Source organism: Saxophila tyrrhenica (genome assembly GCF_035928015.1).
Source record: "Saxophila tyrrhenica strain CCFEE 5935 chromosome Unknown scaffold_7, whole genome shotgun sequence".
Classification (NCBI taxonomy): Eukaryota; Fungi; Ascomycota; class Dothideomycetes; order Mycosphaerellales; family Extremaceae; genus Saxophila; species Saxophila tyrrhenica.
In genome coordinates, this window is record NW_027041739.1 from 491,861 (window position 1) to 511,689 (window position 19,829).

Sequence of the window (19,829 nt, forward strand, 5' to 3'; positions counted from 1 at the left end):
GATCAATACGGCGTATCAAGCGTCTTGCCACCACAATCCGGAATCTTCACGCCCTTCTTCAAATTCCGATCAACATCAAAAAGACCCCAGTGCGGCTCCCAAAAGTCACCAGTCTTCTTGTCGTTGAAGACTTCCTTCCAAGGCTCGTCAAATGCTTCGAACCTGCACACATTCTGCGTTAGCATTTGCGTATCACAACTGATCCTGCGGTGCTCAGAGGTCTACTCACCAAAAGTACGTCGTATTCGACATGCTCTGACACACCCACCCTTCCATGAAGGTGTTCAGCTCATCAATGCCTGCCACCGCGCCCGCTGTCTTCGAAGTGCACTTCGCGCCCGTCCCGCAGTCATTCCCGCCTTCTGTCGGCCAGCCCGTCTCACTGATAATATTAGCAGGCCAATTCCCGCCAGAATTCGACTTGAGCACAACATCGTGCTCCTTCCAAAAGGTCCAGGTCCAAGCGGGCGCTTTATCGGGCGTCACGCCAGCGAAGAAAGGGTGGACGTTGGCCATGACGATGTCAGAGTCTGCTGCTAGACCGGCGGTCCAGTTGTCGCCCAAGTCGGCGGTCGCCACCGGTAAGTCGATATTGCGTTTGGCGAGGCCTTGACGGACTTTACTGATTTGATTACCAAGCTCGGTGATGGTGACGGTTTCCGCATAGAGGACTTCGTTGCCGACGATGACGCCGGCAAAGTGCGAGGAGGGATAGTCGTCAAGAATGGAGTACATCTGCTCCAGCTGGCGGTTGTTTGTGGTCTGTCACGTAGAGGTGCCTGTTAGCAATTGTACCATGAGATTTTTGAGAGAATGGGCGCTCACCGAGTTATCGCCTATGTACACCCCAAGCCAGACTTTAAGAGTGTCGGTGAGCCCCAGAAGATCGATTCCCTTCAGCACTTGCTCCGTTTGCTTGCAGTCGGTCCCGTAGAGACGGATGGCTGGTGTCAATTGCGCCAGAACCGCAACGTCAACCGTCACGTCATTTTGATATGGCATGTTGGAGAGGCAAGCTGGGTACTGCGCGTTCCAGGGAGTATAATCCATGGCGGGGAAGACCTTGTGCAAGTTCTTGTTGTTCATCACGGCCTGCACTTGCGGGGAATCCTTGTCCCAGACGCCATCAGCAGCGCTGGAAGAACCACGACCGCCGCCGTTGGATGAGTTCGAGTCGGAGTCGGAGTCGTTATTAAGCAGAGCATAGGCGACTCCTCCTGCGATGGCACCCAGAATGACGAGGACGATGATGATGCCGACAGTCCACTTCAGCTTCTTCTTTCCGGTGCTCTGAGAATTCAGCCATTCGCTCTTCTCCGCATCTGCCGTTCCCCCGTTGACTGGACCATAGCTACCGCTGGCATCTTGGTTGGAAAACGCCTTTAGGCCAACAGCACCGGCGCCTGCGCCGCCTGCTGCTCCAGCCATGCCAAATCTGCTCCTCGGTCGCCTTTGGGGTAGGTCAAAGCCGTCCTCGCCATCGTCCGCGATGTTTCGTGGGTCCATGTACTCATCGTAGCCATCGCCTCGGTAGGGTGTCCGTCCTCCAGGCATGGATTGGTCGTGACCGTAGCCGTATCCTACCGTGCTGACGCTGTGTAAACTCTGCTGGGTGCTTGCTGGAACAGAGTCACCAGAATAAGAGTGTGTGAAAGGGTTACTAGGCACCGGTGACATTTGACCAGCACCATAGTAGTCGTCGTCATTCCCTGAGGGCTGCGGAACACTGGGCAGAGGATGTCTCTCGCCACCCGCTACTGTAGGGTCATGTTCCGGATTGGTAGATGCATACGGGCTGTAAGCTGCGTAAGGGCCATTGGCCCCGTCGCTCCGGTAAGACGGTGGCGGTGATGCTGTCGCTGGCTGTCTTGCGTATGGTGCCACAGGTCTTCTTGGTGGAGATCGTTGGTATTGCTGGGGATTGTATGTTTGCTCGGGCCCCGGCACGCCGTAATTATAGCCAGACATATCAGCAGCCTGGTCGTGCTCAGTCTCTAATGGATAGTGTCTGAAGGGGCTTCCCAAAGTGCTGATTCGGTGGAGAAGGCTTCACGGATGGATTGTTGAAGTCGAGGTTCGAGAAAGTTGAGTCTTCCCACCAAGTTTAAAATCCTGGTCCGCGGCGTTTCAGGTTACCGCTGTCTGGGAATCCTGCTCGACGACCTCGAAGACACCAACAATGAGATATAGGTGACACTGGAAAGAGTGCTTTGTTCGATCAAGAATGGAACACGATCAGGAGTCGTTGGAGGCGGTATTGTAGCACACAGTCAGATCTCAGCCACTCTATTTGCAGCGTGACATTCCAGGCTAGACGCCCGGGCGATGACGACGCCTCCCGCCCCCAAATTCTTCTTGGCAATCTCTTTGCAAGGCTTCGACTTCTTCTCTTGCGATACAAGACGAATGACCTGTACTCGGTGCTTTCGCTTTGTCTCGAAGACACATTCACGAGGCTAAGTTACGATTTCAAGTGGACAGATGTTCAGTTCGCCACATGTTCTTTTAAGCCAGTGGTGCACGGCAAGCCCAATGACTTGCCACCTCTCAGCCCTCGCCAGAATCCATTGTCTGATCAGTATAGGGTGGTCTCGCCTCTCTGGCGAAGAGTTGTCGTTGTGATGGCCTCCAAAATATAGAAGACGCCCAGCTCCCTGCATACCCAGGTAGTTTGCTAACGAGATCTGACCGCGGGTATGCACACCGTTAAAGCACTTCGGACAGGTAGCGTATTTAAAGGACTTCTCCAACGAGATGGCCGTCTGTCTGGCTGCTGCATTACTCGTGAGAACCTCAAATGACAATGCTATACGGACGACCTCTTCACCGCAGTCCATTGTGCCGACCGATGCAGATGCACGAAATGCCTAGTGCATATCCTTTCCAGCATGAACAATGCGACGTCGGCTGACTGGCACACTCAGTCTGCTGGAGGCTTTATTAATCCTCGATTGCTACAAGGTCGTGACAGTGATGCCTTCGCCAGCTCTCATATGGCACTCACTTAGGCCTGTCATCAACTCCGCAACCGCGGGTAGCGAACTTCAAGCACTTCGCTTTCGGCACAAGAACACCGTCCACCGCCTGAAACTTTCGAATGATCCGCTAGATCACCACACCACCGCGCCTCTAGCAGACCCAGCACCAAAAATCTGGTCTGCCGCTTATCCACGCACGAACTCATAAGTAGAGAACAAGACCCTGATCAGGGCTCTGTTAATGGGCAAGTTGTCCTTCTTTTCGTCGACTTTGCGCCCTCACTCAAGTCGATGATGCATCGTCCCCAATCCCTCGATTTCAACATCATTGTCGAAGGCTGCGTCGAGCTGATCCTGGACTTTGGAGAGCGGCAGGTCCTCGAACGAGGCGACGCTTGTGTTCAACGAGGGACGACTCACACGTGGACGAATTCGAATGACGCTGAGTGGGCGAGGATGGCGTATGTGCTGCCGGACCCGCAGGCGGTGGAGGTGGATGGGTAGAAGAAGTTGAAGGCATATCTGGGGAGGAGCGAGGGTGGCACCCAAGGGAATGGAGATGACATCTAGGAAAGCGATTGTGAACTGCGTTTTCACTGCTTCACGTCGATTCAACTGTTCTCCATCAGTACGACCACTTTTGCCAGATCGCAAGTGCTGGAGCTTTCAAAGCAAAGCTTCCAAATGGCCAATCCTCGATCGATGCTGTATAGCCCAAGAAGTCCACGCACTGCATGCCTGCTGGCTGATGATTCGGTACGGCGAAAACAGTCTTAGGCGGTGACACTGGTGTAGCTCAGACACATGAGTATTGTTGTTGCCTGTGACATCGTGACAGTGCGTGGAGACAAACATCTCGCCTCTACTCAGCCGTTGGGTTACGAAACGTGAAGACGCCACGAAGCGTTGAAGAAATGAGGCATTGCGATCAGAGTCTTAGTTTGAGTTGGGTCGGTTGTCTCCAGTTGCCTCGTCAAAATGACAGCAGCCGACGGCGTGGCGTTGATGAGACGCTGCTACTTACTTACCGTTCGAACCCTTCCTTTGAGTTCAAGAGCCATCCTCGAGATGAGGCGAGGTGTGCTGTTGCCTTTTTATGTGTCTTCTTGGTAGAGACGAGGTGTCTAGCAAACAGGTTGCCCCCGATTAGTAGCGTCTGCTGTGCTGAAGTGTCGGCAAGACGATATGAGCTGTAGAACGTTGGCAGGTCGAGACGTTCTTGTTGCTTGTATGCAATGCCATGCCACTGCAGCTGCACCGCAGCTCCGAAGGCTACCTAGCATGGAGCCTCTGCGCGATGGTCGCTCAGACAAAATCTTCGACAAACGCCGGCGGTGAATGTAGTCGTCACATCAGCTGATATGATTTTCATTCCTACGTCTCCAGCGACCTGCTCGAGAGACTCGCAGAACGGACACAACTTCACCCCGGCCGCCGTGGTTGGTCTGCACACTGAAACTAGCGCCCTACCTCAGAATCCCAAGAATCAAATCACCTGCCATTTCGGGCCTAGCGACCTCGCTGCAGTGCCGTTAAAACAAAGCCGCTGTCAGAACTCCAAGCAGCAATCTCCATCAGCCAAAAAGTCAAACCCGCCATAGAGTTGTTTTATCAGCAGGCATGGGCCGGTCTAGAAGCCAACAACCACGAGAAATTCTCCGCAAGCTCGACAAAGCACGGTAGCAAGGATGCCAGACCCGGGTTTCCCAGGCTCAACCCTCGAGGATGCTCACCCGGCAGTTCAGGGGAAGCCTGGAAGCACATCGCGAACATCCCGCGCCAGCCGCAACGGTCGGCCGGCCGGGGGGCAAGGCCTCCACGTGTGTGATCCTTGCAGCGAGCCGAGGATGTTGGGGTGGAAATTGCACAGTGATTGGAGGTCAAGGTCAGTTTTGGGCGAAACGATGGCCGTTGGCCGTGTTCGGCGACTCGGTTGCAACGGTTCGTAGGAGAGAGCTGTCAAGGACAATAACGTTTGAAACTCTCTTCGCGAGAGCGAGAGTTCTTTTGCGCCAGCCGCGCTCTTTGATGCGGCGATAAGGAAGGTTTCGCGTTTCCCTGTTTTGTGCATTGCTGTTGACCCGGACGTCCGTTGGGTCCCCGCGTGCCCCGGAGGTCGTGATTCGTCGATGGGATGGGAGAATATTGGAGTCGTTGTCCTGCAGATGGATATGTCGGGCGTCCGGGGACGATGCAGGAGGAGATTGCGATATTGGTGTACGGGTTGGTTCTTGCCCCTGCAATGTTGTTGAGTTGACAGTGGCGTTGCGACTCAGCGGTGTGTTTTGCGAGTCATCGAAGCCGAAGTGTTCGTGTCGCTGCCGCCGCGCGGTGCTGGAAGTTCATGATGTGCCGACGTCCGAGAGTCTTTGCTGCAGCTCGGTGGCGGCATGCTGCTGTAGACGTGAAGCTAAAACACTGCGTCTTACCCAATCACTTCTCAGATCTGATCCAAGACCTGGATGTCTCAGGCTCCACCGGCCGGTTGTTGATGGCTTCCACGCTAGATGCCCTGCATGACATGTTTACCGGGCTATCCATGAGCCATAATACGCACGACATGCAGTCGAGGTTCGCGTTCATGCTGGAGCCGGCGGATGCAGCTGGAGCTTGCTTTCATCAAGCCGGCACATGATGAGAGGTTGAAGCTGTGTTGATGCAAGTTGCATCCTTTCACGTACGCGATAGATTGGGGGAGGAAGAGGGGAGAGGCAAGATCAACAGCGGACGCGCAAAAACACCAAAGCAGCTAGCGGCCGTTTTGCTAGCTAATGCGGGGCCACCGGTTGATGGACGCAAGCCAAACATCGCAATCAGTTATCATGTGTCGAGAGCGTGGCAGAGAGAGTGCGGTTCTACCAACAACTGCCGGGTGGAATGAATGAGGGTGAAGATGAGCTGTCGCATGGCCAGATCGTTCGTCGCACAGAGATTCGGGTGGGAGGGGTGTTGGACGAGATGAGAGCTCCTGACACGCGGTGGAACCGTGCTCGCCGTGCAACGGGACCGACTGCGTGGCCCTTCCGTCGAATCGTGGATGAACTCATGTGGCACTCAGCTTTCACCCCTTCATCCATGCGAATTGATTGACGATGAGATGGGAGAGGGGTGGCGGCGATAGGTCATGTCGGTGCCATCTCGATCTGCCGGACGAGGTGGATGGTGAGAGTGCTGCTTCGCTCCTCATCCGGAGCGGAGCACGTCAGCTGGGGCTCGAGCGGTGTGGATATTGCTTTCACGTGAGACGGGGTGGAATGTGGGTGGTGGTGGTGGTGGTGTGTGTATGGTACCGTCTGCTGTTGTAGATAGTGTCTGGTTGAAAGGAATACACCACAGAACAATTGCAATACAGTACCATGATTAATAACACCGAGACTTGACATGCCGCGTGGAAATAGAGTTGGGGCGTGGGAAGGGAAGATAAGGCGTGGCACGTTTCGTGTTTCGCTTCTCCACCCTCGCTCACGCTCACGCCTCGCAAGCGAGCGGGCACCAAGGAAGCAGACTTGCTCGCCTCGACGAATCGTCAGCGAGCGGGTAGGCAAGTTGGGTATAAGGAAACGGCTGGTGCAGCCTCCCTGTCTGCCCGCCTGCACAACTCAACGTTAACCCCCCGACACCCTCGTCGACGGTCGCTTCAAGACTGCCTCCGCCCAAACAAGTCCCCTGCGCGCCCGTTGGCCTTGCAAGCACTTAGCACACCCTACCGCCCGCCTTACAAGCACCCTCGCCGCCCATCGCGGCCACCCGCCAGACAGGCCTGTCTGCCACCGACTCGTCCAGCAGCCGCCGACGCATGCACCGCGCCTACCCTACCGCTGCTGCTGTACCACCACCCACCCGCGCACGCAGAGGCACGCCGCCCGTCGAGTGGAGGCATTTTCCCGCCATGGTGAGTTTGACTGCAGCTCTTTTTCTCCATTTCTGCCCGTCCGACGCGCTGGCGCAAACTCTCTGCTCGAGCTGCCCACTTTCCACGATGATCCATGCTCATCTCGCATGCCACCGCAAAACACGCGCAATCCCATCATGCACCGACATGCACCACGCTCGCCGATACTGCTGACCTGTCATTCCCGCCCCTCTTTTCCGCCCCGATACGCTCTCTAAATCGCGTCTTCTCGCAATGCTGGCTCCACCCCGTCTGCATCTTCTCCGTTTCCTCTCTCTCGAAAGAAAACACCACCTCCCCCCCGCACGACATTCACCATTTCCGGCTCAAAACGCATTACACCGCAGCGGAGCCTTATCCACACCCTGCCCCTCCACCACCCGATGATCACCTGTCTCGCCGTTGCACCTCAACTTCCCTGTTCCTAGCCACATTGTTGGCTTTCTAACGGCAAACTTACTTTTGCATCCATCCCGCTCTACCTTGCCGCAGGGATCCTTGGCTTCTCTTATTATCAACAACAGGACTCTGCCCAGCGTGTGTTGTTTCATCGCTGCATTATTCTCCGACTCCCAATGCTAACCTCTTCCGCCTCCAGCAGCAACACCCGCATTCTGTCCAGCAGGGTCTGCCTCCCCAGAATCCGCTGCACCACCCGCGTTCAACAGGGTTGATACAACACCATCGATCCGACTCGCCCTCGCAACCATCCAACCCTCTCCAATCATCCGCGCAAGGACCGTACGCCTCCCCGCATTCGTCCACTCATAGCTTGTCCCACCAACATCATTCACCTTACGTCGGATCCGTGCCGAACATCCATCAGCACCACCCAGGTGAAACGACGTTCTTCGGCGCGCATCCCAGTCCGTACAGCACGAACAGCGTGCCTGGCAGCTACGCGTCTTCAGGTAAGTCGAACTCATGTTGATGAGGTCCAGCTTGTTGTCTTGTACATGTCATTGATCAAGATGTCATCATCAGTGAAAGGACTTGGAATAACATGTGATCCAGAACCTGGTGACAACATGGCCACCCAAGCGGCCATGAGCCGGCCGCCAGGATACCCCCCGATCTCTAGCTATCAAACGCCACAATCCAACTCGCCGGCATCAATACACTCGCCTCAAACAGATGCACATGGACGACCGCTGTATGGCATGCCGCCGATGGCACAGCAGATGTACTACCCTCAGACCTACCAGATGCAGCAGTCACCATACGCCCAACACGCGCCCAGCTCACACCACCCATCCATCACTTCCGCGCCGGGACCGCTTATGCCGTACCAGTCGTCTGTACAACAACAGCCGCAACACCAGAGTCAGCAGCAGCCAGGCAATCTCGACACCAAACCCAGCCTATCGTCACTCCAACGACCGCCTTCAGTCATAGCGCCTCCACACGGGACTCCGCAGACTCCATCGGGATCGCAAGCGCCAGGTGTACCCAACTCTGCAACTGGACCAAACCCCAGCGCAGCACCCGGTCCAATCCCGGCCACCACGCCTCTCGTCGTTCGCCAGGACAACAACGGCGTGCAATGGATCGCGTTTGAGTACTCTCGCGATCGCGTGAAGATGGAGTACACGATCCGCTGCGACGTGGAGTCTGTGAACACTGAAGAGTTGAGCGCAGAGTTCAAATCCGCAAACTGCGTGTACCCGAGGGCGTGCAGTGGGAAGGACCAGTACAAGGGTAACCGCCTTCAGTACGAAACCGAATGCAACGCGGTCGGGTGGGCTCTGGCGCAGCTGAACCCGCCCTTGCGGGAAAAGCGTGGCCTCATCCAGCGCGCCGTCGACAGCTGGCGGAACAGCAACCAAGACGTCAAGTTACGGAGTCGGAGGGTACGGCGGATGGCGAAGATGCACACAAGAAAGACGAACGTGAACATGGTCCCGGGCGCTGCGGGTCAGCCGCCTGGTCCTCAAGGCCCGCCGAGCGCTGGTGCGCAGACTTCTCAAGGTATGCCTCCCGGAATAGCAAGACCCCCTGATTTTGCTGCTGGTGGCATGATGCCGCAACACCACCATCACGTCGACCCGAATCAGACGGTCGGCGGCGGTGGTGGTGTTCACAGCATGTACCACATCTGAACGATTTGCAACGTGTTACTGCTGTTTTATTCCCTTGTTCATGCGCACACGAAGAAAACGCAAGGGGGTGCCCTGTTAGTTTCAAAGCATTCTACCATTACCGGTTGTACGGTATAGCTACTTTGCGCGTTTGGAAACGCAGTCGCACACACAACCACGCACATGCTTGAATGTTTTTTATTACCGCTTGCTTTGCACTACCCATCCCCTGTCCTCCTCGCTTGCATTTTAAGCACACAAATCCTTGCCTCGCATCACACACTTGGGAAGATCATACGCTAATCATGTCTTACCATATAGCCGGAAATGAATACAATAGCGCGCCGGCACATCACCACCAAGCCCCGGCACCAAGTGGGCAGCCGGACATTACATCGCCATCGTCGACAACGTCGCCTCGCTACGCCTCGAACTTCTACCCAACCTACCCTCAACAACCCATGTCCGCCGGCCCCGGCACCATGCCCTCCGTCCACGACGCCATGAACTCCATGCACCCACAAGCCTCCTCCACCCTCGCCACCTCCTCCTCCTCCGCAGCGAAAGACGAAGAAGAAGTCGAAGCCGCCGCGTCCCGCAAACGCAAGCTCTTCGGCGACATCCCGGACGCGAAAAAGCGCAAATTCATCATCGTCGAGGACGCGCAGCGCGGCCAGCGCGTCCGAGTCCGCGTTACGTTGGACCAGGTCAATATGCAAGACATGCCTGACGCGCATCTCAAGATCAACGCCGTGTATCCGCGCTCGTACTACCCGCGGCAGTCTGGCGAGTCGGCCACGGGGCCGAAGATACCTGATTGGGATGACGAGGATGATGGGGAGCCTGGCGCGAAGAGGGGCACGACGATGGTGAAGATCCCGTTGATGGAGGGAGAGGAGACGCGAATGCCAGTGCCAAAGATGACGAGGGCGAGGCGGGGCAAGGAGATGGCGTTGAATGAGCTCGGGGCGAGGATGAGCTGGCAGCAGGCGAGGACGTTCCACAATCGGCCGTTGTTTTTGCAGAAGAGTCGTACGTTGCACTCTACCTCCCTCCATTCACCGTACTGCCTGGGTTTGCTGACGATGTGAGTAGTGGACGCCCACCGCACCAAAGTCCGCGAGGCGATGATGGGGGCGGACGAGCCGGGCGGCAGCACCGACGCGGGACATTTCGAGACGAGACCGGGAAAGAGAAAGTGGCTTGCGAGGAAGAGGCCGGTGATGCGCGAGGCGCAGGATGGGCAGGAGGAGGCTTAGGTGGTTGATCCTTTGCTGTGCGGCGCTGAAGATGTCGAGAGTGTCAAGACGGAATATGTTGATGCTGGAAGACACCTCTTCGAGAAAGAGCTTGCCGATGCTGCGAGACCAATTTTCAGGAAGGGGTATGTCGATGCTGGACCGAATGTGGATATGGACGCTGAAGAGGCCACTGAAGAGGCCGCTGAGGGATGGGTTGTCTGAGGACAGCCGCGCTGGCTATCGATGGCATCAAGACATGACCGTCGGGTATGCGGACGAGATGAGGTGCAAAAGAAGTGTGTCCGGTCACTGCAAGATTGTCGTGCGTTGAGCGAGCGCCTTTTTCGTCTGTACAGTACAGAGCTGCCTACAAGAGATTTGTGGAAATGACGAAACATCTGATGGATGGGTGTGTACTAGCTTGCACTGTGTACAGTAGCTGTCACGCTCGAGCAACGAAGCAATGTCGTAAACGATGACAGGAATGTTTTCTCTCAATACTCGTGCAGGCTACTTTCAGTCATATTCTGGACACACGAATGCCACGCTTAGGAATCGACCGACTCAAGTTTCGGTCATCTCCCAACCGTCCACCCTGTTGGCGTAGCACTCCATCAGTGAACCCACTGTGACCGGCGCACGCCCTCAATCCCACCCCTCAGGTCCAACAGCAACCGCCCTCCGCGTCCGCTGTCGACTAAATAAGAACGCCCTCAGTCGCCTCGTGAACAACTCCGCCTGCAGTCTTCCACTCAGCCTGCGACATCCCCATCAGCGATCCGCTGAAGTCCCGAGCTGAAAGTGTTGCGGAACGGTCCACGGTGCTTACACTTCTCCCTCTCCCTCGTTGTTCTCGCCCACGCGCAGGCTGCTACATTTTATGTTGCCTTCGAAATGCCAGTCCCGATCTGAGGAGATGAAACTCCTATGCCACCGTCGTCCACTCGTACCATCGTCTGCTGAACCTGGTCTCTGACCCTCCTCAGACACAGCACCAGACACACCATCCCCACCCCGCTCCTTCGTCGCCTCCTCCACAAACTCCCCCATCCTGATCCCCTCCTCCCTCACAATTGCCGGCTTCAAGCTCCTCTGCCACCGCCTGACCAGATGCAGCGACGTACAAGGAGGATTACTCAAGAACATCCTCCGCCACGAAGCCTCCGGATACAACACCGCTGCTTTCGTCTCCGGCGCCCGATCAGCCGGGAACGAGATACAGACGTCCCAGCTCCAGTGCTCACCTACATCACCCCTCCCTCCCCTGTCACTGGTAGAGGTCGATGTCGGAGATCCATCATTAACAATAACCAAAGTAACAGTCGGATAACACCCCGGAAACGCCCTCAACAGCAATCGATTATTCTCCGGTTTCCGTCCCGGTCTTTTGCCAGAAGCGTAAGGATCAAAAGCGCGGCCTTTGAGATTCCAGTCCGGGGCGAAGAAGAGGGCGCGTTGGAGGCGGAGGCTGGATTGGATGGTTTGCCGGAAGGTGCGCGAGATGCGTTGGGAGAGGAGGAGGTCTTTTTGCGGGAGGGAGAGGAGGATGAGTTCTAGGAGCTCGGGGAGGCGGAGGACTTGGTTGGCTGCGGACTCGGGGGGTTGTGGTGTTGGCATGGCAGTAGTTGTATAGGATATGAATGTCCAGGGTCACGATGAGAGGGAGCGCCAGTCGAGCCCAGTCGTTGATTGAGCTTCAGCAGGAGCATAAATCTTTTTGTGATTTGGACTTTGAAATAGTCATTGGCTTTTTCCAATCACTTCACGTTTCGTTCAATAGAGAGGAAGAGGGAGCATTCCGCATGACGTCCCATTGTTGACAGTCGTCCGGAGGATGTGGGGGTGGAGCAATGGAGCATAGGAAAGCAGAGCAGAGCTTCTGCTCCTTCAAGAAAACCGAGGCAGATCAATCACATGCACTAACCATGCTATTCTACTCATCTACCCTTACTCCCACCCCTCGGCACACAATCCCATTCCCAAATCCGTCCGTCTCCATCTCCAGCATACACCGCCTGCGCCATGGGTAAGATAGCCGTGATAGCCGCTGCTCCATTCCCACCATCCTCCCGACTCAAATCCGTATGGTTCATCCGCTTTACCAGCTGCAAATACCACGCCCCGTCACCCAGCGTCATCAGGGCCCACACGTTCGCGACCCCGTGGGCGTGGCCGGTGAAGATGATTTCGCGCTCGAGCCATTCGTTGCCGGCGCCTTCGTAGAAAGCGCAGCATGTCAGACGGTCTTGGGGAGAGTCGCAAACTCGTTGCTTCAGAAGGAGGTGGCCGTTGAGCGTGTACAGCAGGATGTGGTCGCCTTGACAAAGCAGTATATGCCCATTGACATTGCTGATACGGGCGGCTTGGATTGGCGGTTCGCCAGCGGCCTGCAGGACTCGAATGCATTGGTAGCGGTTGAGGCCCCAGACAAGGATATGTCCGTCCGAAGAGGCTGATAGTAATGTGCTGAAGACTCGACTAGCCGCCAACTTCACGACTGGCGCCCGATGACCGAACAGATATGTCTTCATCTGCATCTCGACACGATCGCGGCCGCTGTCTCGGGACGTGCTGATGCCCCAGATGCCAATGGTGCAGTCTGCGCCTGCCGTGACCAGAGTCTTGCTGTCGACAAACGTTGCGGTCGTGATAGGGCCAACGTGCGTATTCTCGAACAGACCGAGCTGGCGCTTCGAGTTCGAGGACAAGAAGCGGATGCTATTGTCCGCAAAATCCCATTGCACGTAGCGATCACAGTTCGGCAGCATATTCAGCTGACATGGGCCAGCGCACAACAGCCTCTCGTGCGTCGACGAAAAGGTCAGACCGGCCACCTTTTCATCGCTTTCGAACAACGGCTCCGGTAGCTTTACCAACGAAGCAGCAAGGATGTCAAGCCGAGGAGTTGAGGAATGGTCACGCTCTCGCGCTGGATGTGGCTTCTGGAAGATCTGGTGAGGTGTCTGGCCAAAAGAATGGATGATGCCAATGCTTGCTAGTCGTTCGACAGGATCGTCAATACTGTCAAGGTCCTTGGCCCCTTGATACGATAGCGGCTGGAAGCAATTCGCTGCCTGCACAGCTGCCTCACCACGCTGTTCATAGCCAAACACAAGGTCGATCCATTGATGCAGGTGTTCGCTGACGTACGAGCTCTCCAGAGCTTCCCGATGCCTCGTGACGAAGATGTGAGGGTCGCCTTTGGCCCACGGTGGCAGCTTGACATGGTTCACGACTTCGCCCGCGGCCTGCTTGACGCCAAAATCGTACCTGTTGACATTTAATAGGAACTCAGGTAGGTAGAAGAACTCTGGCGTCAATTCTCTGACGTCGCCCATGTTGTCTCTGGAAGCCGACAGCCACGCTTTGCCGATGGAGTCGAAGAGGCGATCAGCGTGGTCGAAGTTGCCTCCCTGCAGCAAGAGGTAAGACTGGACGAACGGCTGCAGCCGGATCAGGTATGACGAGACAATCATGGCTGAGGAGTAATGCGTGCCGTAGTGGAAAGGCGGAGCATTTTCGTCGCCCATCTCAGCGAACTGCTTGTACCGTTCGCGGTACTCTCGTTCTCTTGCTGCAGTCTGACAACCCATTGGCTTCGAGAAGTCGCGGAAAGTCTTCGGGTTGTCAAGATCAAGCTCTTCGCTGTCGTAGTCTGCAAGGACCCATGGGAAGACCGGATACTGCGTCAGATCGTTGAAGGTCCTGCCAGCCATTGTGTTCACCAGCATGAGGTACTGGAAGTTGGACATCTCGCCCTTGATCCACTTTTTGGTCGCTGTATGAGAAGGCGCCGAGTTGAAGACACTCGCAAACTTCGAACCGAATGACTGCGGACCTTCCTCAGGATTTCGTAGGGTGTCGAGACGCCAGGCATCTTCACCCGCGAGAACAGCTGTGCTGTGTACGTGCGGTGCTCGCATCACCACGGCACTGTAAAGCTCGTCACGGATCTTACTCGAGATACAAGTCAGCAGGTAGCTCCGCCCGTCAGTGAAGAACACCTCGATCGACACATCGCGATGCAGGAAGCGGCGCTTCGAGATGCTCAGAACCTCCGACCACGTCCAGTGTCGAGTCTCTTGGTCGCCAATACTGTGCTTCGTCCGCTGCGATCCAACGTCTTTACCTGATATCAGTTGTACATAAGGATCTCGTTCGTCGTCCGGCGCCTGCGAGACACTGACAATCTCTCCGTCAGACCTCTGGAAGAAATTATCTTGCAAGTAAAGGCAGTTCTTCCCAACCACCAGCAAGCCTTCGCAAGCCTCCAGACCAACGATGCGCGAGATGTTGTACAGCTGCTGCACCATATCGCCCCGCTGCAGACTCGTCATGACTTTCCGGTTCTTGTCCTCAATCATGCCATCCTCAGCTTCCTTTGGATCTTCCACCATCTCAAAGCCACCCTCCAGAAGCTGTGATCCAGACATCGACTCGCTATGGGACCTGTCCCGTCCAATGACATCGTTTGTCTCATCTGCAGACGCAGGTATCGGGGTTGATGGCACTGAAGACATGATATTGTCACTCATCGCCGCCTTGTTGACCTGCGTATTGATCGCCAGCCGATCCGAGACTTTTCGTTTCGGCTGGAAAGCTTGGGCCTGATCGTTGGTGTCCCTCACCGTCCGCATGCGCATACGGTTCACTGCTTCAGTCTCATCGAGTTGCCACTTAGACTCATCGGTCGCTGGATCAATGCCCGCAGGTTGCTTGGCCAATTTCTCGATGCCCGAGAACACTGTAAGCAGATGTGAGACGTTCTCTTGATGATCCTGAATAGCCCGCTGCAGCTTGACCCGCTCCTGCGCATGAACGTTCGGGCGCCAGTGATTTGTCGAGATCTCATATCGGTGCATGAAGTCATCTGCACTCGCCTCTTCTATTTGCCATGCTCGCAGCTTCTCTCGCCTCTTGCTGAGTCTGTTCTTTGCGGACTCCTCGGTTCGCCTATTCTCATCGAGTACGAAGTCGTCCCACGGTTTGTTCAAGGCTTCAATGAAGACCATATCCAGATTCGCACGATTGGCGTCAACCCAGGCGATGAACTCTTCGTCCTCCATCGAGACTAGCTTCATAAAGCCTGTGGACAGGTGACGTTGCTCGGTGCCCATAGCATAGGTTAGCAGAGTTGCCGTCTCCGTAGGCTTCTGCATTAGGATCGTCCGCCAAAGCCGCGCTGACGCGAGTCGAACTGCATGCACGGTTGACACCAGCTTCATATACAGCAGGAAGCATATCAGCCGAATGAAAAGCGTCTCCTGATTGTCGGAAGAGAACAAGATCGTTTGCCAGTAGTTCATCTTATTCAAAAACTCCGTCGCTTCCATTTGATTTGCCAACTCATCCAGCTCGGCGAGCCTCCAGAGACATACTCGAAGGAAGACAATCCTGATCGTGTTGATGTGCTGGCTGCAGAGTCGGACAGTCTTTACACTGGCAACGTCCGGCTGCTGCAGATACTCCAGTATCTTGCCTGTGAAGTCCAGCAACGGCTGAGCGCCATCGATGAACCAACCCTCGAACACGGCTTCGGACATGTGCTGGCTGTACCTCGATAAGTTCGAAAGCACTCTCGTCTGTACCAGTAGACTCTGGTTGAGCTGTAAATGGTTCCACAGCTGCGTGAGCGTATGCACCAAGATGTACGACTCGAAGTAAGCCTGATGTTCTCGGAATCCAGACGGCACCTTCAAGAACAGCCCAATGCCATTGAATTTATCCTTATTGCAGATGAGGTCCAAGAACAGGTTCACAGCGACCTCGAGCAAAGACTCAACAAGCGAGTTGCCGATGTTGATCTTGACAGGATCCGCTTTCTGAGGAGCCATGACAGCGCTAAATTGAGCAGGCGAAGTAGGCGTCTTGGAGACATCGTTGTTAACGAGGACGAAAGACGACAGCCGCTTCGGCGCCTCAACTCGCAGCTGTGTTCGTGGTGAAGGTGTGCGTGCCTCGCTATCCATGTTGAGACTGCGTACTGAAGGCGGGCGCTCGCCGAGCGAGTTTGAGTGAGGACGCATCTCGACCTCCTCACCTTTAAAGGAGAGCGTGTCTTTCTCTGCTTGCAGTTCTGTCTCTGCTGACAAGCGATCTGAGCCGACGAGTACCGGATAGAGAACGAACAGAATGTCTTGTACGTAGCGAGAGCCAGCAGCGAAGTCGCGGAATCCAGCGCTCCGGTTGTAGAGCTCGGAAAGGAACTGGATGACTGTCTTGAGAACGTTCACATCCGCTTGTTCTGGCTCGTCATGTTTCACGATGTGCCGCAGCCCGCTTTCCAGCATCGCCATGATCGCAGAAAGGATCTCAGGATTTACGACAACGAGCTTATCATCCACAGAGAAGGCTGCGACCAGCCCGAACAAGGTGAAGTCCTTGACCGGATGACCTAAAGCCGGTGTGCTGCGTCCAAACAGGATCGCGAAGCACGTCGTCCAGACCCGAGGCGACCTCCAGAACGTCTTGAGCCGGCTCTTCAGTGTGACGAACCCACCGTTCCTGTCCACGAGAGCACTCTTGAACTCGTGTCCTAGAACAGCAATCGAGCGACACAGAATGTGCGTTATCAGCTCAATGACCCGAACATCCGTCTCCGCCAGAAGATGCAGCAGCCATCGATTCGGTACAGCCTTGTTGAACCTTCGTAAAGCCTGCATATTGCTGTCGTCTGAGACAATATCACTCAGCAGCTCGAGGACGTGGATCGCAAGCTTAGCTCTGCTGACACCCGTCTGGGGCGCTTGTCCGCCAGCAGAAGTAGACGGCCGCGAGCCGCGGATGGTTCTGGCCCAGGTAGCTGCCTTTTGCCTTAGACCTACTGCACTGGCCATGCTTCGCAAAGGTTTTGCAGCCATCGCCCGCTCATCCTGTAGACCATATGCGACGAACATGGCCAGATCGCGATAGACCTGCGTTGCAGTATTGTTCTGCAGCAGAGCTTTGAGCGCCTGCATGAGCGGCTCAATGGCTTCTGAGACAAACTCCTCGGCCTTCATGGCTTCGATGAACTTTCGGACGGCTCGCATTCGGACCAGCCGCTTCAAGTTGAAAGCTGAGTGCCGGTTCTGCGTAACGAAGTGCACGAATTGCTCATAGTACAGCTTTTGTGTCTCAACGTCGCAACGTCGCCAAGTATCGAAGTCAACGAGTAGCACACGGTAGGCCATTGGATTGACGATCATGGAGTTTTCCTGCCGCGTAGCGTCGTATCCAACAAAGTCCAGCACGAGCTGCAAAAGCTCAATCGGCATATTTTGTCGGTCTTCGAGGCTAAGCATGCCAGCAGATTTCCTGGTGGTTGCAGCTGGTGCGCCTGATTCAAAGCCCAGCTTCTCCCTGATCAAGCCTGCGAGGATGCCGAAACCGCTTCCCTTCTCCATTGCCTCGCTGATGCGCCAGTTGTCCTTGATGCACTCAAAGAAGATCTGAACAGACTGGAGGAAGGCTGTCTTCGTGGATGCAGATTCGAGAAGCCGTACCAGTACCGGCAAAGACCCTGTGAGACACCAGCTGGCGTCATCCAGAGCCTTTGGCACCACTACGACAGGTTCGCCGGTAAGGACGCCAGTACCATACGACCGTCCGATCGCCTCGTTAAGCGTAGGAACTGCAGCATTGATGGCTGCGGACTTGCACTTGGACGCGAGAAGCTGATAGCGAGGCAAAGCCTTGCGGTCAAGTCCGTTCGTGATCACCAGCTGCGTGTCGTTTGGGCTATCAAAGTTGACGATCGCAGTGGGTGAAATGCTAATCAGTAGCCGACTCTCGGGCATGACTTCGCTTCCACGTTCTTCGGTGGCGCGGACGATATCAGACGTGTCGGACTTGTCAGGATGTAGCAGCTCGTTGTATCTGTTCAGCTCTGCCGATGCCCTGTAGGTAAGAAGTGGTCCCAGACAGTCCTGCATGTTGCCAGTGTACCGTGGTCCCAGGCGGTGGTGAACCGCAATGAACTCGTCCGTGAGTGGCGAGGCGTAGAGATGTGCTCCGCAGAGTGACCATTGTGAGTGGACTTCGTTACGGCCAAATTTCAGCCCAAGGTCGTGAGGAGTGCCGAAGAACGCTTGTACTGGCTTGGTATGGCGTCCTGACGTCGGTGCTGATGCCGTTGCTGGCGAGGCCGTAGCTCGCTTGTCATCCTGTTCGGGTGGAGCTTCCGGGTAGGCACATTTAACCTGCTCCGCAAACTCGCCGTCGACGAAGAGCATGGTTGCGCTTTGCTTTGGATCGCTCGTGTTCTTCCGGTGCACGAGGGCGATATGGTAGCCTTTGTTCGACAAGAACTTTGTTGACTTGAAGCGCACGCTTGGTCGGGAAGACCGTACCGACGTTTGTAGAATCAATTGATGGCTGTCTTTCTCCAGATACATTAGTATGAAGCATGTCTGGCTATTGTCAAACGCGCCGAACAGCGTTGTGTGGCAGCTCGAGTCAAAATTGTCGATGCGAATCCATGCCGTCAGAGTGTAGCCGACAGTTGGCGGGAATGCTCGCGGTAGGCTTGGAAGCTCGATTGATGCGTAGCCGCAATAGCTTAGATCGAATTGGATGAAAGCAGGGCCTTTGGATGCACGTAAAGTGTCGAGTGTGAGCGAGCGAACAGTATCAGAATCACAAGCACGCTTGAACAGCAATGCCACGTCGTCAAGTTGCGGCAAGCCGATACCTGCTAGCGAAGCACATAGCTTCTCGAGGGCCTCTTTGTAGGGTGATTCATTGTCGGGGTCGAATAGTGCGGAGAGGAGCTCGGAGAGGATGCCTGTCTTCCATAAACCTACCCTGTTGCGTGAGCTTGACTCGATCAGCTGAAGTATGACACTCCAGCAATGCAAGATCTTGCGTTGAAGTTCGTCGTCCACCACTGCCTTGCTGCGGATGATCAATAGGGTAAGGCGTAAGCATGTAGCAGTAGCCTCTGGGTATCGAATGACTCCAGTGACTGCCGTTTGAGGGCGACTCGCCACTGCGTCGGCCTCCTTGGAGTCTGCATTCACATGCTGCAGTAACCTCGCCGGCTCTTGGCCCGTGGCAGCTTCTTGCAGACCGGACACCAGGTGTCCAAAGAAAGAGGCAGCAGCGCTGGACTCGCTCTGCTGAAGCACGCTTGATCCAAGACCTTCTATGCGTTGCTGTAACAGGTTCCAACCGTCGAGGTGAGCTAGCAAGTAGCGCTCATTGCCGCGATGGTCGTCAAGAACGTAAGGCAGTGTGCCGAGTGCGGCCGCCAACATTTCTCCATGCCGTTCCAAGCCCTCCGTGACAGGCATTAGATCCTTTCGAAGAAGCTCGAGGACAGACTCGAATCCTTTGGCATGGCGAAAGGTATCCTTGGCGGATGGGTCTGCACGTATCTCACGCTTGAGATCAGAAGTAGCTTTCAAGACTCGGTCGCAAGCAACTTCTGTGCTCTCTCCATCCACGAGAAGCAGTTCCCGAACAAGCAACGCTGGCCTAGACTCCCTTTCGTCGGAGTTCAAGCCCCTCGAGGCCCCAGTTGACGACCTGTGGCGCCGGGTAGAAGCCATGCTATCTGTAGCATTCAGGCCTATCCTTTGGAATACCGGTCTCTCCAATCATGCTGTAGACACACAATATGTTGACAGGCAATCCGAATGGGTCCGGGACATATCATAAA

The 19,829-nt window shown here is 55.4% G+C and overlaps 4 protein-coding genes across 4 annotated transcripts; 2 read left to right on the forward strand and 2 right to left on the reverse strand.

Annotated features, from left to right (window-relative positions):
* Nucleotides 1-2: 2 nt before the first annotated feature.
* Nucleotides 3-1,968, reverse strand: LTR77_004892 (uncharacterized protein; the record flags this gene model as incomplete). Its single annotated transcript, XM_064802142.1, has 3 exons — nucleotides 3-162; nucleotides 230-762; nucleotides 826-1,968. 3 exons carry the CDS (start codon nucleotides 1,966-1,968, stop codon nucleotides 3-5), a joined length of 1,836 nt encoding a protein of 611 aa, XP_064659503.1.
* A 5,930-nt stretch (nucleotides 1,969-7,898) lies between these two features.
* On the forward strand, nucleotides 7,899-8,969 carry LTR77_004893 (uncharacterized protein; the record flags this gene model as incomplete). The annotated part of the gene is given in 2 exon segments (XM_064802143.1): nucleotides 7,899-8,838; nucleotides 8,857-8,969. 2 exon segments carry the CDS (start codon nucleotides 7,899-7,901, stop codon nucleotides 8,967-8,969), a joined length of 1,053 nt encoding a protein of 350 aa, XP_064659504.1.
* A 284-nt stretch (nucleotides 8,970-9,253) lies between these two features.
* LTR77_004894 (uncharacterized protein) lies at nucleotides 9,254-10,207 on the forward strand (the record flags this gene model as incomplete). The annotated part of the gene is made up of 2 exons (XM_064802144.1): nucleotides 9,254-9,980; nucleotides 10,044-10,207. The coding sequence occupies 2 exons, from the start codon at nucleotides 9,254-9,256 to the stop codon at nucleotides 10,205-10,207; spliced, it is 891 nt and encodes a 296-aa protein (XP_064659505.1).
* Nucleotides 10,208-12,126: 1,919 nt separating this feature from the next.
* Nucleotides 12,127-19,719, reverse strand: BPH1 (beige protein-like 1; the record flags this gene model as incomplete). Its single annotated transcript, XM_064802145.1, is given in 2 exon segments — nucleotides 12,127-18,957; nucleotides 18,973-19,719. 2 exon segments carry the CDS (start codon nucleotides 19,717-19,719, stop codon nucleotides 12,127-12,129), a joined length of 7,578 nt encoding a protein of 2,525 aa, XP_064659506.1.
* Between the last annotated feature and the right edge of the window lie 110 nt (nucleotides 19,720-19,829).